Source organism: Mytilus californianus, unplaced genomic scaffold (assembly GCF_021869535.1).
Source record: "Mytilus californianus isolate M0D057914Y unplaced genomic scaffold, xbMytCali1.0.p SCAF_7, whole genome shotgun sequence".
NCBI classification, from domain to species: domain Eukaryota; kingdom Metazoa; phylum Mollusca; class Bivalvia; order Mytilida; family Mytilidae; genus Mytilus; species Mytilus californianus.
In genome coordinates, this window is record NW_026262723.1 from 84,590,049 (window position 1) to 84,609,624 (window position 19,576).

General features: G+C 31.9%; 1 protein-coding gene across 12 annotated transcripts in view; it reads right to left on the bottom strand.

The window, feature by feature from the left end:
* Positions 1-313: 313 nt before the first annotated feature.
* The window catches only part of LOC127707717 (RNA polymerase I-specific transcription initiation factor RRN3-like), a 214,645-nt gene continuing 195,382 nt past the window's right edge, over positions 314-19,576 (bottom strand). For all 12 annotated transcript variants that reach the window (XM_052212414.1, XM_052212411.1, XM_052212412.1 and 9 more), the window contains 10 exons: positions 18,395-18,563; positions 17,994-18,071; positions 17,220-17,370; positions 13,950-14,080; positions 12,688-12,818; positions 11,848-12,023; positions 9,895-10,003; positions 8,544-8,687; positions 5,322-5,394; positions 314-768 (listed from right to left, as the gene is read on the bottom strand). In XM_052212414.1, the coding sequence (XP_052068374.1) occupies positions 625-768; positions 5,322-5,394; positions 8,544-8,687; positions 9,895-10,003; positions 11,848-12,023; positions 12,688-12,818; positions 13,950-14,080; positions 17,220-17,370; positions 17,994-18,071; positions 18,395-18,563 (1,306 nt within the window). In that variant the 3' untranslated portion in view covers positions 314-624. The remainder of the gene's footprint in view (positions 769-5,321; positions 5,395-8,543; positions 8,688-9,894; positions 10,004-11,847; positions 12,024-12,687; positions 12,819-13,949; positions 14,081-17,219; positions 17,371-17,993; positions 18,072-18,394; positions 18,564-19,576) is intronic.

Consider the following 19,576-nt stretch of genomic DNA (forward strand, 5'->3'; position numbering starts at 1 on the left):
AGATCATAACAATCACCCAATCAACACTGTGAAAAGACTGAAACTTCCGCCAATCCATCGTCTTCAGATGTCAATCTTATAAACAATGCTTGAGACAATATCTTAAAAAAGTTTGCAAGCAACTTTGAAGCAAGCCAGTCAAAATTTGTGTTCAACAAGGGTTTATATAATAACTCCAAGAAAAAATGGAAATTCAAGTACCTTAGCTCCATGATCTCTAAACAGGAAGAAATTTTGTATGGTTTAAATTTAGGATGGAAAATCTTATGAATGCTAAATCAAATTATAGTGGCCTTAACAATAACATGTATAATAAATAAATATCCCAATATATTAACAATATTTAAATCTAATTCAACAAATAAATCACAAAGATTATCTTAAAAATGGTCAAATTCAGTTTTGCTGGGTATTTCAGAAAAATCAGCTCTCATTGAAGTTCTCAGCAAATGCACAACTAAATGCTATGTATATATTTCACACAAAACAGTGATACAGTTCTTTGTAGATCTTAATCACAGACCAATCTATATTTCTATCTGCAGAAGGTCAATACTAATTTTGACATTATAACCAGATATGCATTATTTACGAGAGAGATGAGTCTCACATCACAATCTCATATCAAGTCATGTCTTGAACATGTTTAAAACCTGGTGAAACTCCATATTCCATAAAATCTGATGGTGTTTTACTCAAACTTCCTATTGTAAACTTTCCATTTGAAGGTGATATAATATCTTCAGTAATGAAATCATCTTCTTCATTCTGCAAAGACAAATTAGCAAATTATTTTACAGAAAATAAGGTGTTTCATAAGGTAATAGTTTTTTGGTTAAAACATTTGCAAGACCAATTGTGACCAGATTTGTTATTGTTTAAATATTTTAGTTTAGAGACTAAATAAAGCCCTGGCTACACATAAATTGAACACAATCAAATGTTATTCTATATATACACTGGTCTTGTTTAGCAAATTTGTATTTCTGTATTTGCATGGCAAAATAGTGAGGTGCAATTGAGCCAAGATTTGTCCCTTGAAATAGAAAAAATTATCAAATTCTTCAAAACTGGCCAAACATGAATAATGTGTACATGTGACTAATTTCGGGCCTGTTTCGTCAAGCTACTTAAGAATCATCCAATAAATAAACCAGAAGTATTTTCTTTTCTACAGTTAAACTGGGCTTTTCTTTAGTGAAGAAAAAAAACAGTGCTTTGAACAATTAATAAAGCTATTTGATTATATTATTTATAATTTGTAAATTTGAATAATATTAAATTGTTATTTTGTTAAAAGCATTATTCATTTCTTATATAAGTGCAGACTCCTTCTAACCCATCACTTATGTCTATGATAACCAGTTCTTCTTACAACAAATCTCTTAAAACAAATATTGATGACCTGTCATGCTTATCACAGAGAAAATGACCTAGTCCTGAAAATGATTTGAAATACTACCACATGAAAATGAAGTCAGGGTAGACAGTTAGAAAGAGATCTATACCTTTATACCACAAATCTACATTCCAAAAATTGTCATGACACCGAGAAAATTAAAGAACCTTTGTGAGGATGCTAACATACTCCATGCCCCCACATTGTCACAGGACAAACAAGATCTCACCAGATTCCTAAGTTTAAAGTGGCTTAACTCCCAGAAAAAAAAATTGAATCATAATTTCCTGTCGATATGCACATCTACATAGTATGTCCTAATAAACTACAAAGTTTCATGAAATTCTATAGTATGGATTCAGAGGGTTTGTGATGACAAACTGTTGCAGTTGTATATTTAGGTAGAAAGTTTTAAGAGGCATAACTCCTAGAAAAAAATTTGAATCATAATTTCATGTAGATATGCACATCTACATAGTATGTCATTATTATCTACAAAGCTTAATGAAATTCTGTTGTGTGGTTTCAGAAGAGTTGTGATGACAAGAACAGGACTGACGGATGGATGGACGGATGGACAGACAGACAGGCGGACGGGTCAAAAACATTATAGCCTACGGAACTTTGTTCTGTGGGATATAATTACCTTATCCTGAAAACAATATAAAGACAAAATGTTGCCCTAATCGTATATCACAACTGAAAGAACATATATATGATAATAATAGAACAGAGTTCCAATGTCCCTCGCATTGCACATATTTAATCTATCCAAGGGCAATAACTAAAAAAAAGTACTTTTCTTTGTTCTTTAAAACAATTTATAAATATCTTAGAGAAATGGTCATGTTGTTGTCTCTTTGACACATTCCCCATTTCCTTCTCAATTTTATTCAGAGCAAATGCAATCCGATTTCCGTTATAAATAATTTTTCCAAGGGGCATAACTCATTTAAAAATAATTAATCGGCACTGATTTTCGAACTCTTCCATGACATTACTGATATAAACCTATGACATAAGTTTCATAAAATTCTGGCAAGAATTGTGCACATGAGAGCGCTAACGATGCAATTTTCCATATAATCTAAATTTCCAAGGGGCATAACTCTTTTAAATAAAATGCTCCGCAGGGCGCAGCTTGATACGACCGCAGAGGTCGAACCCTGAACAGTTGGGGGAAGTATGGACACAACATTCAAGCTTGATACAGCTTTGGATTTGGATTGTGATTAAATATTTGACACAGCATAGGTTTCTAACACAGATTGAATGTGGTCTAAGAACTTAAAAATTTTAAATTGGACATTCACCTATTATGGTCCAATATCCAAAATCTAAATACATGGTTAGATTCAGCATATCAAAGAACCCCAAGAATTCAATTTTTGATGAAATCAAACAAAGTTTAATTTTGGACCCTTTTGACCTCAATGTGGACAAAGTTGATAACGGGGCCCAAAAATCAAAAATCTAAATACATGGTTAGATTCAGCATATCAAAGAACCCCATATATTCAATTTTTGTTGAAATCAAACAAAGTTTAATTTTGGACCCCGATTTGGACCAACTTGAAAACTGGGCCCATAATCAAAAATCTGAATACATGTTTAGATTCAGCATATCAAAGAACCCTAAGAATTCAATTTTTCTTAAAATCAAACTAAGTTTAATTTTGGACCCTTTGGACCTTAATGTAGACCAATTTGAAAACGGAACCAAAAATTAAGAATCTAAATACACGGTTAGATTCGGCATATCAAAGAACCCCAATAATTCAATTTTTGATGAAATCAAACAAAGTTTAATTTTGGACCCTTTTGACCTCAATGTGGACAAAGTTGATAACGGGGCCCAAAAATCAAAAATCTAAATACATGGTTAGATTCAGCATATCAAAGAACCCCATATATTCAATTTTTGTTGAAATCAAACAAAGTTTAATTTTGGACCCCGATTTGGACCAACTTGAAAACTGGGCCCATAATCAAAAATCTAAATACATGTTTAGATTCAGCATATCAAAGAACCCTAAGAATTCAATTTTTGTTAAAATCAAACTAAGTTTAATTTTGGACCCTTTGGACCTTAATGTAGACCAATTTGAAAACGGAACCAAAATTTAAGAATCTAAATACACAGTTAGATTCGGCATATCAAAGAACCCCAATAATTCAATTTTTGATGAAATCAAACAAAGTTTAATTTTGGACTCTTTGGACCTCAATGTGGACCAATTTAAAAATGGGGCCCAAAATCCAAAAACTAAATACACGGTTAGATTCAGCATATTAAAGAACCCCATGAAATCAAGAATAAAACCCCATTGAAATTGGTCAAGAAATAAGCAATTTATAGGAAGTATCTTCTTTTGCACAATCCTGTGCTATTAAATATTTCTTGCTATTGCGCAATACTGTACAATTGACAATTTCTTGCTATTGCGCAATATTGTGCTATTGGATATTTCTTGCTATTGCGCAATACTGTGCAATTGAAGATTTCTTGCTATTGCGCAATACTGTGCAATTGAAGATTTCTTGCTATTGTGCAATACTGTGCAATTGAAAATTTCTTGCTATTGCACAATACTTATTATATAATAATTTACACATCCTGTTTGGTGTGTATCTCCTACCATATCATTATTATTTGATTTTAAATACAAATCAGAAATAACCAACTTAAAATGGAAAATTTTAAAAGAAACACAAAAGGAAAAAAAGAAAAAAAAGGAAAAAAAAATAAATCCCCCCCCCCCAAAATTTTTTGAACCCCCATTATGATTCATCACCCCAAACTCAATCCCAGCCTTCCCTTTGTGGTATGGTACCTTGCAGTACAATTTCAGAGAGATCCATACACTTGAACACAAGTTATTGTCTGGAAACTAGAAAAAAATGTGTTTTTTGGCCCCTTTTTGGCCCCAAATTCCTAAACGTTTAGGGCAATTACCCCCAAACTCAAACCCAGCTTTCCCTTTGTGATATGGAACCTTGTAGTACAATTTCAGAAAGATCCATACACTTACACACAAGTTATTGTCATGAAACTAGAAAAATGCTTGTTTTTTGCCCCTTTTTTGGCCCCTAATTCCTAAAATTTGGAGGCAATTACCCCCAAAATCAATCCCAGCATTCCTATAGTGATATGGAACCTTGTGGTACAATGTCAAAGAGATCCATACACTAACACACAAGTTATGTCTGGAAGTTACAAAAATGCTTATTTTTGGCCCCTTTTTGGCCCCTAATTCCTTTACTGTTATTACCATAACCCCCAAAATCAATCCCAACCTTCCGTTTGTGGTATTGAACCTTGTGGTAAAATTTCATAAAGATCCATTCACTTAAACTAAAGTTAGAGTGCGAAAACCAATGTGTCTTCGGACGACGCCGGACGACGCCGGACGACGACGACGACATCGACGACGACGACGACGCCGGACGACGACGACGCCATTGTCATACCAATATACGACCACAAAAATTTTTTTGCGGTCGTATAAAAATAATTGATCGGTACTGATTTTCAAACTCTTCCAAGACATTGCTGATATAAACCTATGATATAAATTTTTAAAAAAACTTGCAAGAATTGAACACATGAGAGCGCTAACGATGCAATTTTCCATTTAATTAATGTTTCCAAGGGGCATAACTCTTTTAAAAATAATTGATCGGCACTGATTTTTGAACTCGTCCAAGACATTGCTTATATTAACCTATGATAAAAAATTTATAAAGATCTGGCAAGAACTGTACACCTGAGAGCGCTAACAAGACCAGACGGACGGACAGAAGAACGGATGGATGAAAGGTATTTCCATGTCCCCCGCAACATGTTTCGCGGGGGACAATTAGAGACAACTGAAATGAAGTTATTATTTAAGAAATGTTGTTAATAACTGTATAAACATACTTCTTCTTCTTCATCTCCTTCCTCTATAGAACCTTGATACTCTCTGTATAATGGTAATATATATTTCCTTGACCTAAAATGGAAACAAAGCTTTCATATTATTTAAATATTATAAAAAATTTAAATTTTGACCATTTTTAACCAAAATGTTCTTTCAAAGACTACTACAGCTAAGATGTTTCAATTATAATACTTGAGTGGTCCTAGGGTTTTATCCAAATTTGGCAGTTCAATAAGCATGGAAATGTGATAGTTCGATCAGTGCATGATGTCCTTTGGACACATATTCTTGTTTAGTCATGACATAACAATGAGTGGGCGTCCCTATTCTTGGCATTTGATAGAAAAATAAATGAATTTGTTCATGTTATCATATCATGTTTTAGTAGAAAAGTAATTTTGTCCTTATTTTAAACAAGATTGCACAAACTGAAATGGCTCGCCTGCTTTACTGACCATTGATTTTATGTTGAAAGAATAAAAGATGACAGTTTCACTACAAGTATCACATAAACTTAACTTTTTTAAAGATCCATGACAATAAGGTCAAGGTTAGATATATCCTGCCAGACAGACATGTACACCTTACAATTATTCCATACACCAAAAACAGATGGTCTATTGCTATTAGTATTTGAAAAACAGACCAAAACACAAAAGAGGGTGTAAAAAATCCTTATTTAAGGGCAATCACTCCTATAAAGAGTGACAGTATACTAACTATATCGGCAAAATTTGACTTGTTTACAGATCTTGTCTTGCTGATCATTTTTGAAATTTAAAGTTTCTATTTATCTATAATAATTTTTATCATATAAAGCAAAATGCAAAAAAGTTGGTAAAATTCGTCATTAAAGGGCAATAACTCCAATAAAGGAGTTGTCGGAATATTACCTCCATATTGTCTTAATTGTAGATTTTGTCTTGCTTACCATTTTTGCTTATTTAAGTTTCTATTTATCTATTATAATTTTTAAAAAATAAGGCAATAAATGGGAAATGTATCCATGGGACACAGATGATGCCCCCCACTTGCATATAATGTTATAAAGGGACATAACTCAAGAACTGTTAAAGTGACCCTACCCAAATTTGTACTTGATCTGAGTTTTGTGGTAGTAAGTTTCATTACATATAGTTGAGGCAAAATTAAGTTAGAGAACAGAAACAAATAAACTGTTATCACAGAGATATGTCTTGCCTTTTTGTAATTTTGATAATGCAAATGTTGAAATTAAAATAGCAATACTTTAACATGTAAGTTATGCAAATATTCAAAGTCGATGAACCATGACTGAAGGTACATGGCTAAACAATCTCCGTGGAATGAGATGTGCCAATACTAATACAACTGCATACCAAATACCATTGACTTATTATAAGTCGTTCCCTTTAAACAAACCTAAACACAAACATTAACTTGTAAACTATGTAAAAGTTTCAAAGTCAATGAACCATGATCAGGGGTAGGGCTATATAATCTCCATGGAAACAATACTTGCAAATGCCAATAAATTTGCATACCAAATATCATTGACTTAACATTAGCAGTTCATCTTAAACTGATCTAATCACAAACTAATACATGTAAAATAAGCAAAAGTTTCAAAGTAAATAGACCATGACTGAGGGGGTGGGGCCAAATATTCTCCATGGAAATGAGATGTGCTAATGCTTATACAACTGAACACCAATTAACATTGGCCTACCACTAATGGTTCCCCTTGAACTGACCTAATCACAAACTAATACATGTTAACTTAACAAAATTTTCAGTCTATAGACCATGACTAAGGGGGCGGAGCCAAATAATCTCCATGGAAATGAGATATGCCAATGCTTATACAACTGCATACCAAATATCATTGACCTACCACTAGTGGTTTCCCATAAATTGACCTAATCACAAACTAATACATGTAAACTATGAAAAGTTTCAAAGTCAATAGACCTTGACTGAGAGGGTGGGGCCAAATAATCTCGATGGTAATGAGATGTGTCAATGCTAATACAACTGCATACCAAATATCATTGACCTACCACTAGTGGTTCACCATGAACTAGACCTAATCACAAACTAATACATTGTTGACGCCGTCGCTGCCGTCGCCACCGGAAACAGCATACCTAAGTCTCGCTTTTTGACTCCATCAAGGCGAGACAAAAATTCAGCAATTTTTCCATTTGTAAAGGGGCATAACTATAGAACAGTAAAAGTGACGCCACCAAAATTCAAACTTGATCTGTGTTTTGTAGTAATAAGCATTGTGTATAAGTTTCATAACATTTGGTTGAGGCAAACTAAAGTTAGAGAACGGAAACGAAAAATTCAGCAATTTTTCCATTGGTAAAGGGGCATAACTGTAGAACGGTAAAAGTGATGCCACCAAAATTCAAACTTGATCTGTGTTTTGTGGTAATAAGCATTGTGTATAAGTTTCATAACATTTGGTTGAGGCAAACTAAAGTTAGAGAAAGGAAACCAATTTTGGGACCTACGGACATATGTTCGTACAGACGGATGGACATACAGACGAACAAGGGTAAAACTTAATCACCCCTCTGCTACGGCGGGGGCATAATAAAAACGCAAAAAATTGGTAAAAATCATCATCAAAGGGCAATAACTCCAATAAGGAGTCAACTGAAGATTTCAACCATTTTGACTTATTTGTAGATCTTGTCTTGCTGACCATTTTTGCAGTTTAAAGTTTCTCTATGTCTATTAAAGTTTTCAAGATAAAAGGCAAAAATGAAAAAAGAATGGTAAAATTTGTCATTTCAGGGCAATTACTCCTATAAGAAGTCCCCGGACAGTTTTGACATAGATGGACAATTGGCAGAGTTCAAAATTTAAGCCCTTATCAGATTTTCTCTTTTTTAATTTTCAAAATAAAAGACAAAACTTGCATTTTACCCCTATGTTCTATTTTTAGCCATGTCAGCTATCTTGGTTGGCAGGCGGGGTCATCAGTAAAAAATTTAAACTAGATACCCCAAGCACAAGTGGCAATTTGGTTAATTTGGTACAGTAGTTTCAGAGGAGAAGATTTTTGTAAAAAGGTAACGGACGAAACAAAGACGATGATCAAGAGAAACGACAGACAACGAATGCCAAGTGATGAGAAAAGCTCACTTGGACTTTTGGTCCAAGTGAGCTAAAAAAAGGAAAATAGATAAAACACATTGTAGACTGATCATTTAGTATAAAATAACTATTACCTGCTTAATATATAAGGATCAAAAGGGAAGAAAGAATCCAAGATTTTTCCTGCAAAATCTAAGTTCCCATTGGTACAGGCAACAGGTAGTACTTGTCTGTTATTTCTTTCTATTATAGTATCACAGAAAGCTAGCTGGTGACTCCTGAAATCAGACAATTAAAAATTTAAGTTATCTGCTCATCTAAACATACTAATATTAATCATAATACTTGTCAATATTTTACACCTGAGTTTAAACTCATTGAAAATTAGAACTTTGAGAAACCCACAAAAGGATACCTTGCCCAACAATACTATTAGTCTATATATAAGTAAGGAAATTCTATTATGTTTAACATGTTGGACCAAGATTATTGTTCTATCTGCACATTCTTAGGTAGTGTTCCACAACTGTGTAAAGTTTCATCAAAATCTGTCTAGTAGGTATGAAGGAGTAGTGCTTACAAAGCAAATGGACAGACAGGCAGGGTGATTCCTATATAGGACCCCTTCCCCTAGAAATAGAATTATCTTTGTTTGCGGGTACATTTATTGATAAAAATAATGTCATCCATGTAAAAACTAGCAAAGAGCATGAAATGAAAGATTTCATCTTACATGAAATAACAAATATATTAAATACCCAGCACTTCCATCACTTTTGTTGCCAGATACTGGAAGGTCTGTAATGAGGAAGTGAAGACTTCTATATCATATCAATATAAATATTTAAGCAGTAGATTGCAGTGTTTGATAAACATCAATAAATAATACACATCTTCCAAAAGCATTTGCAGTTTTTATCTAAGACAACTTTAAACTGAATATGTAACTACTTCAAATCATTGGAACATGAAAAAAGAATTTGGCTATCTACAATCTCTTTCAAACTGAGATGAAATAAAGAATTTACATATCCCATCAAGATTGAGATGGCCATTTGTGTCAACTTCAACGATTAAGAAGTATGGTGTATTAAATCAGGACAAAATATCCCTTCAGGCACTTGACAAAACCAAGAACAAAAGGAGCCATCCTCTCATTGTTGTTCTTCATCTTAAAAGTCCCATTGACCTTCAACACAGAGCTAAACCTAACACATCATTGTGATGGTCCTCAGCACATGTTCCAGTAGAATGCTTTGCTAAATGCCAATAACACTACATCCATGCAGATACAGGGTAATATTTACAAATTACAGATTGTAAAAGACAAAGAAGTCCAACAAATTTGCCTAATAATCTCACTATAAAATACAGACACAATATAATCATTTATTCAACCACAGGAGACATCAAAATATATGTTAGAAAACCTGTCAGGAAATAATGCATAAAAAGTACAGATAATACAAGAGAATTCACATTTACCTTGCAACTGAAGCAAAGGTCTGTACTATCACAGGTAAGCAAAACTTTAATGGGTTAAGTCGACAGGTAACTATTCTCTGAAAGTTTAATTTTTCTGCCCATTTCAAACCTAGATAAAAGATAAACACAAATTAACACAAATTATTGCACAGTATTATAAACTTTCATTATGTTTATATTATTTTTAGTTTCTTAATTTTGAAATCACAAAAAAAAAGATTAAATAAACAGAGATATGTCTTGCCTATGGGCATACAATTCAGAAAAAAGACAATCTGATGGACAGCAACATTGCTTATTAATTCAGTTATTGGACCATGATCTAGTGAGCAGGGCCTGAAAATGGTCAACAAACTGAGATGTACAGACAGTAATGTAACTTTATACAAAATATCATTGATCTATCTCAAGTAGTCGTTAAAAGGCTTGTATAGTCCGCGGTTTTATTCTCCAAAATTGACCCTGACAGCAGGGGTGCGGACTATAGAGTACAATAAGCAAGAAATAAGAGAGAAAATTTCAATCTCGCGATGTGGTTTGCTTACGTTCCGCCATGTTTGTTATTGACGTTGTAGAGGGCGCTCTTATCATTTTTCAAAACCAATAATTTTACTCAATCCATATTAATAAGTTATTTTTTTTATTCAATATCAAATTAATACTGATAAATTTAAAAATTAAATGCTTCATTACAAAATTCTCGTTTCTTTTCAATGCATTGCTAAATATAAACTGGTATCTGCTTGAATGAATCGTACAAAAAAAGTTAAAAAAAGACAACCGTAAACCAGCTTACGATGTGTAAACTACAAAACGTAATCGGTTATTATTCGTTCCGTTTTGGTGTTTCCTATTGACAAATATGTTTTGTATTAGCTTAAGACCCTTCAAACATTAATGTGATAGATATATTAAACACTGTTACATAAGGAGGGAACTGTTTTACTTTCATAGTCGTATTATAGTGATATCTATTATGTACGGATTTCGACTCTCACCGGGTTTTTTCATCTTTTACACGTGCTTTTCAAACTTTCGGTTTTAACATACACAAGTTTCTAAATTGTTTTTTGTGTGATTTAGACTTATTTTAACCAGCGTGAAGTGTTTTAGAACCATTTACAAGCAGTTTCAGCTTCTGTTTGGCGATGGAAAATAGGTTTTTCCAAGAAAATACCGCAAACGACCACATACGATTTAAAATTACCGGAGTTTCATTAGACCTTTTCTAACAGTTACAAAAAGTTTTTTTACCTGAAATTTCGTGGGGAGAAGGCGGTGCGGACTATGTACCAGTGCGAACTATTCAAGCCCGATTACGGTAACTGACTTAAGCAGAAAAACTTAACATCGAAATTTGCTAATTAATGAGGTCAAGAATCGTATTGAGTTGAAAAAGTGTCTACTTAATTATGTAAGACTGATATCAACAAGTAATTTGGTCAATATGATTGACATTTAAATTGGCTGGACATTCAAGTTAAGGCTCCACCTTGTCTCTGATTGTTAGCAGAAATTAACAGTTGTCAATCATTCTGGTAGTGTATCAGTACTCTAACCTAATAAAATTGACAAAATTAGCCAGCAAACTGACCAAATAAAAGATAATAGATACTTGAATGAACTGGTCTAAAGATATAACCCAAATTTTCCAGTTCATATGTACATTTGTACACATACATGAGAATCATTGGAAAATATCTTTCAGTGTGTATAGATTTTGCACAAATGGTAGCTAATCTGTCTACTTTCTGTTTAGGAGGCCGGAGCCTTAGGAAAGAATTGGAACAAGTTCCAATCTTTCCCAAAAAATCTATTAATATTTTTCAAGAAATTTCCATTAACAAGATGTGCATGATTATTTTCTTATAATATAGTTTGTTCAACAATACCTACTGATATTTTACAGAAAAAATTATAAAAAAAATTGAAAAAAATTCTTATTGTTCCTACCTTTACGAGATTCAAATATATCTTTATTCCTAAATACAAATACATAAAGTATGGCCTGAACAACAGCATAAAATGGCCCATGATGAGTCACATCTGCAAACAGGGACTCATCTCCTGTCTGGTCTAAATACTTGTGTATCCAAGTACTCATCAATTCTAAACAGGTTTTTACTGTACTGAAAATATAAAGACAAACTAAAATACCTGTACATAACAAAAAAATAAACATCAAGCGTCCATATACAAGTGAAAGTCTACCAATATTATTTTTTATCAATTGACAAGATATATTTTTCCTGAAATCTTTCATAAAATTAAGACAAGCTGTTGGTTGTAATAGGACATGTAGGAATACTAATGTTGTTTATTTTTTCGTTTTTTTCCCATGGTGTTGTCTGTTTGTCTTAGACTTATGAGTTTGAGCATCCCTTTGGTTATTATTTTATCTGCCTCTTTTTTAATGACTACTATGTTTACCTCCGTATTCCAGGTTTCTTTACTGACATTGTAATTCTTAATAAAAACTAAATTATAATCCAGAAAATACAGTATACAACTAAAATAAACAAGATTATATCTACTTCACATCATTGTTCATTGCTGTAACCCAAGTACTAATTTCAAGGAAGGGGGAATAACTCATATCAAATTATAATTGCAGAGTTGAATTAATTTTAAAACAGGAAAAAAAGCCATTAAAGTCAAATTGGAATTTATTAACGTACATGTATATCTTGAAAACAAGACTAAATCAATGTAATACACATCTGCATTCTGTGATTCAATAAAACATAAATTCTACAGTATACAAAAGACAGTATTTGGTGTAACAAACAATACCTTATTGGAACAAATATTCCTCTAGAAAGAAGACTTCCTATATAACATACAGATATTTGTCTATATACAGGTTGGGCAATAGGATTCTGCACTTTCTTCCATAAATAATCTAAAAATCCATCACAAATAGGCTGAAATATAAATGATAAGCTAAATCATACACTGCTGCAAAACACAAACCAAAGACAGATATGTAAAATCTGTGTACATTTGCAAAGTACAATTGAGTTTCAGTAGTTCTGTCCATGTTATTTCTTCAAGAAAATAATTAAAAATGAACTTAAGATAAAGGTTTCAATGATATTTTTTGCATTTTTGAAGAATTTGGATGCATAATAAAACCTTACACCATCGCACATGTGTACTAGTTCAAGCAATGTGGTTCTGTCAATTTTTTACTACATTTTTTAATTGATCATCAATTGATATGATAATATGTATTTCTGATGGACTAAATCATTTTTTTTAAATTTATAAGATGCAAAACAGTGAAATTTGAAAAAATAACTTTAAATAGACCAATTTATGTCAGGTACAAAATAGTTTACCTGTCGAGTGAACAGGTAAATTTCAGCTTTCAGACAACTAATTAACATTGATTGTAATGAGGGGTATTAAAGTAGGGCATGTTGTATAGTACTTATTCATCATGTCACTTTTATGAATGGAAATGTTTGACTATTTAAGGCAAAAGGTCAGGTCAAAAAGATCGAATAACCATTTTTTTCTGAATTATATCAAAATGGCAAACACATGTTTGATGTCCTATTCAGGCTCTGCACAACTAGACGAGAATATAATTTCCCAGACTTCTCTAGACAATACGGCCGTTATGGAAGCCATGCCCCAACCCAAGATTATAATCAGTACATCAAATCAAAATTGACATCGAAATTGATTATTTCCCCTTTACCATTTTGGACTGGGATTACATTTCCTTTATGACAGAGACAGACAGAAATGGTGATTTATATACACAAAGCTTTGTTTGCCAGGGGTATAAAATATTCACTTTCAATGTTTAACAAGCAAGTGCTCTTTCAATGCTTAACTATAACATATTTTGAAGGTACCTGGCACATTTGAAAAGGATTATTTCAACTGTCAGATCCCTTGTAACTTTTAGTAACCAATTTAAAAAAAAGAAATAGAAACAAAAGAAACCAATATCAGTAATCATTGCACTAAAATATTTTACTTTACATTTAATTTTAGTCTTAATCAGAAAAAAAAACAGAAAGGAAATCAACTTATAAATTTACCTGCTTTAAACTACAAATATAAAACATAATAAACTGCACATGACAGGAGGCATGGGTAGGTAAAATTGATGTCTCAAAAATCAGTAACAATTCTCTGTATAATAACTTGGTAGCTTCCCAATTCAACTCTCCTGCAAGAAAAAAACAAATACATTATCTTTAAAGTTTTCATTAAAATGTTTGGTAACATGCAACGAACATTTGCAACTTTCAAAAATGAAAACTCTTCAATAAAAAGAGCAGGAAACTTAAAAAAAAATGTAAATAAAATGCTTCGCTGGGCGCAGCTTGATACGACCGCAGAGGTCGAACCCTGGACAGTTGGGACAAGTATGGACACAACATTCAAGCTTGATACAGCTCTGAATTTGGATTGTGATTAAATATTTGACACAGCATAGGTTTCTGACACAGAAAGAATGTGGTCTAAGAACTTGAAGTTTTTTAATTTACCTATTATGGTCCAATGTCCAAAATCAAATTACATGGTTAGATTCAGCATATCAAAGAACCCCATATATTCAATTTTTGTTGAAATCAAACAAAGTTGAATTTTGGACCCCAACTTGGACAAACTTGAAAACTGGGCCCATAATCAAAAATCTAAACACATGTTTAGATTCAGCATATCAAAGAACCCCAAGAATTCAATTTTTGTTAAAATCAAACTAAGTTTAATTTTGGACCCTTTGGACTTTAATGTAGACCAATTTAAAAACTGGACCATAAATTAAAAATCTAAAAACACGGTTAGATTTGGCATATAAAAGAACCCCAATAATTCAATTTTTGATGAAATCAAACAAAGTTTAATTTTGGACCCTTTTGACCTCAATATGAACCAATTTGATAGCGGGCCCACAAATAAAAAATCTAAATACATGGTTAGATTCAGCATATCAAAGAACCCCATATATTCAATTTTTGTTGAAATCAAACAAAGTTTAATTTTGGACCCCAATTTGGACCAACTTGAAAACTGGGCCAAAAATCTAAAATCTAAATACATGTATAGATTCAGCATATCAAAGAACCCCATATATTCAATTTTTGTTGAAATCAAACAAAGTTTAATTTTGGACCCCAACTTGGACAAACTTGAAAACTGGGCCCATAATCAAAAATCTAAACACATGTTTAGATTCAGCATATCAAAGAACCCCAAAAATTCAATTTTTGTTAAAATCAAACTAAGTTTAATTTTGGACCCTTTGGACCTTAATGTAGACCAATTTAAAAAACAGGACCCAAAATTAAAAATCTAAATACACCGTTAGATTTGGCATATCAAAGAACCCCAATAATTCAATTTTTGATGAAATCAAACGAAGTTTAATTTTGGACCCTTTTGACCTCAATATGAACCAATTTGATAGCGGGGTCCACAAATAAAAAATCTAAATACATGGTTAGATTCAGCATATCAAAGAACCCCATATATTCAATTTTTGTTGAAATCAAACAAGTTTAATTTTGGACCCTTTGGACCTTAATGTAGACCAATTTGAAAACTGGACCCAAAATTAAAAATCTAAATACACGGTTAGATTCGGCATAACAAATAAAAAAATGTGGTCAAAGATTTTACAAATCTAATGCGCCATACTGAGCAATTAAAGATTACTCCTTGAAATTTTTCAATGTTTGAAATTTGAAAAAAAAATAATATTCGAAGAATAATTCTTTTTAATTTCTGAAATCTGAAATGAGAAAAAATTGACCCCCCACAATTTCTTTTTACCCCCCCCCCCCCTTTTTTTCCCCCAAAAAATTCTTTCCCTCAAGATATGATCATAATCTCAATTCAAATTTCCAATGGAGTATGCAACCATAATTACCCATTTAAATTTACCAAAGTGCTAACTTAATCTATTTTGTAATAGAATTTAAAATATAGTGTCAAATCTTTCATATGGATTTTTTTGTAAAAAAAAAAGATGCAACATTTGCAGATATTTTTACTGGTCTTCCTTTATAAATATGCATTTCTTTAAACATAATTTAAAAGCAGTGTAAGGGAAGTAACCAAAACGTTGTATTTGGATTACCTCCCTTGCACTGTTTTAAATTATCTTAATTATTCATTAACCATTACTTTATACATAATTTAAAAGCAGTGTAAGGGAGATAATTTCAATGATGTATTTGATTTATCTCCCTTACACTGCTTTAAATTATGTTTTGTACTAAAGTATTTGTCCATTAACCAGGACAACCTTGTTTTTCCCCCTTTTTTGCCCCTAATTCCTAAACGGGTTGAGCCCCAAAGCAAATCCTAACCATCCCTTTGTGGTATGGAAACTTGTAGTATAATTTCAGAGAGATCCATACACCGTTCCACAGTTATTGTCTGGAAACTAAAAAATGCTTATTTTTGGCCCCTTTTTGGCCCCTAATTCCTTAACTGTTGGTACCATAACCACCAAAATCAATCCCCACCTTCCTTTTGTGGTATTGAACCTTATGGTAAAATTTCAAAGAGATCCATTCACTTAAACTAAAGTTAGAGTGCGAAAACCAATGTGTCTTCGGACGACGACGACGACGACGACGACGCCAACGTCATACCAATATACCAATATACCAGTATAAAAAGTAAATGTATGCATTTAGTCAGATATAAGACAAAAGTAGAGAACATAGATTCAATCATGTCCTGTTGATATGTAAACACTTTAACATTTGCTGAAAAGGTCTGCAATGATTGAAAACTTGGTTCAATAAGCCATAATTTTTCATTATTATAAACAATTAAAGCCAACGAATCTTATGTTTTATGTTAGTGTTTGATGGTTTTTTTTTCTTCCTGTATAGAGTTTTTATTTCCATTTGATTTATAAATATTAAAGAAGAGTTCAGTCATCAATCTTTGTTGTATTTACATTTTAGTTAGCAACAAAAATTCCAAGCTAACAAGTAAGCAGTTCAGATAGATATATATTTTTTTCCATATCTAATTTGTATATAACATATCTTAGGGTATTTTTGCTAAAAGAACATAGGGAACAAGTTTTACCAAAAACTATTTTTTGTAAGAGAGTACATTTAACACAAAATCGAATTAGAAAACGGAAAGTGAGTAATTCAATAGCAGTACATTTATGAGGATTTTGATAATATAAATGATTTTCTGTTACAAGAAAGTTCACATACACTTGTTTTAAAGTAAAACTTAGCCATTCAAGTATATAAAACATGTTCAACTTTTTTTTAAATTTGAAGTTTCATATGACTTTAAAAGCAAAACATGATACATAAATGCATTTATACCTTCAGAGTAACACGAATTCTGTATGTATCTGAATGTGACCTCCATTAGAATGTCTAGTTTATGTCCCTCTTTGTGAGTCATTGGTACTGTTTCTACTATTGACAGCATGTCTACTGATGATACTATTTCTTTCTGTACTGAGACGTCATCCTATATTAAAACAAACCACATTTCATTTAGTGTATTCAAGTTTTTTCATTTAGGTATGAAAAATGGATAATATCCTTTCACTTATAAGTTATAACTAATATAACTTTAATTTATACTCCATTCTAAAATTATTCCAACATAAATCTATAACTGTGACAATTCTTATTACTTGAATAGAGGCATGATAGCATGAACTACTCTCAAGAATAAAAGAATAGTTTATAAAACTACACAAGGGTAAAAAAAAGTTCTTTCCATGCAATTCATGTGGTCATGTCATATGGGTGTGACCATTTTCCATGGCATCACAATGAAAATAACAAAGAATGTTTATGACATAAGAAATAATAGTTGAACAGCAATCAGAATCCAAAGCAGATAAACATAATAATGGTTTATAAAACTGGTTGCAATGAAACACCCTAATTTCCCAGTCATATGTAAAATAAATTTTGCATTTTCACTTCTCTGACCTCACACATCAATAGATGTTGTCAAGACATAATTGACAAAGTTGCATCAAAATGAACAGGAATAATTAATCCAAGATTTCAATTACAAAACAACACTGTCAACACATGCCCTACATGTACATTCATTCATAAATTAATGTGTTATTTTACCATTTCAAATATGATATCTTCCATGTCTTCATCCTCCTCTCTCTGTAATTCTTCTATTTCTTCTCTAGGAGATCTGACCTGTAGACAAATGTAATACTCAAATTTCCAAATGCTACCACTTTCATTTTTTTTCTTTTCAAAGCAGGTAAGAATTAAGAAAGCAAAATGTTTTCTGGGCAATGACCCACTTCCATTTCTCTATATTTTGCTATAAAAGTTTCATAAGTTTAAAATCACTATTTTAAAGTAAATCATAATTTTCTTGTAATAATGAAAAAATCATGTCAATCACATAGACCATGAAGTGTCAAATCTAGCCTATAATAACAGTTCAATAGGTAAACTGAGTTTGACTTGTTGAAAAGGAAAATAATTTTATTCAAACAAGAAGTTACACTTACATCAAATTTAAGTAATCTTTCAATGACAATTTCCAGAATTTTTTGCCTCATATTTGGTAAATAATGTGTAATCTGTAAGAGATTTTTGACATAACATTCCTGTATATAAACATCCTTATTGAAGAATGGAAACATCTCACCCAGTAATGGTATCAATACTTTTGGAGTCCTGAAAAATAAAGAAAAATTTACAAAGGGAGTGGAAAGAAATATCTGCTAAAGTTCACAAAAAATGATGATTTCTTGAAAGAGGATGTAGATTTTTTTCTCTTTAATGTTGTAAGAATGTTTTCATCTACCTAGAATATATAGGCTTAGCCATACACTTTTTTATTCACTATTATTGTTTGTAAGTTTTTAAGGTTGAAGAGATCATAAATTTCTCTATTACCATAGTATTGATGACCCATTAAAAATATTAGTGTATACTTGACAAATGCATCTAAATAAAATCAGAAACTGTTCAGAAAAAGGGTATAATATCACCTGCTTCTGAAAACATCTCAATGTACCAGAATAACAATTGCATATCTGTATATATAGATCTAATATTGTACCCAGTTTGATGCATATAGAATAAAACATTAAGGGGAAGTTTTAATGAAATAGAAAGTACTCAATAGGACAATTTTTTTTTTAAGTTCAAAGATGCATAACTTTGGATAAATAAATACCAATGGAACAAAGCAAAAAAAAATACCAAAGGAACAAAATATCTTACTTGTATCTAAAAAAAACCTTGTTTTACCCTGCCATATATATTCATGTATCTGCCCAAAGTTAGGTTCCTCCTTAGTGGCTGTATTTAGTCATGTCATGTCTTTTCTTTTTTCTATTTTTTTTTTTGTCTTTGAGGGAATTTGGTGTTTATGGCATATCTCTAATAGTCAGATCTAAACAAACCTTGCTATTCCGAAATTAAAGAATAATAGTACCTTTTCATCCTATTTATCATGTATATTAGTATAAAATGTTATCCAAACTATTTGTTGTCTGGGATGTCTGGTTTTGTTTGGTAAGTAAAAACACTGTAGGTTTATCCACAGGGCTTTATAGCACCAATCTGATTAAAATACAGATCCTATGGCCATGATTCGCTTACAAGGATCTGAAAATGCTCCATTCTAACTTCGGGATCGTCAGGTTTTGTTATAATGATACACACCTTCAAAAATTTGGAGG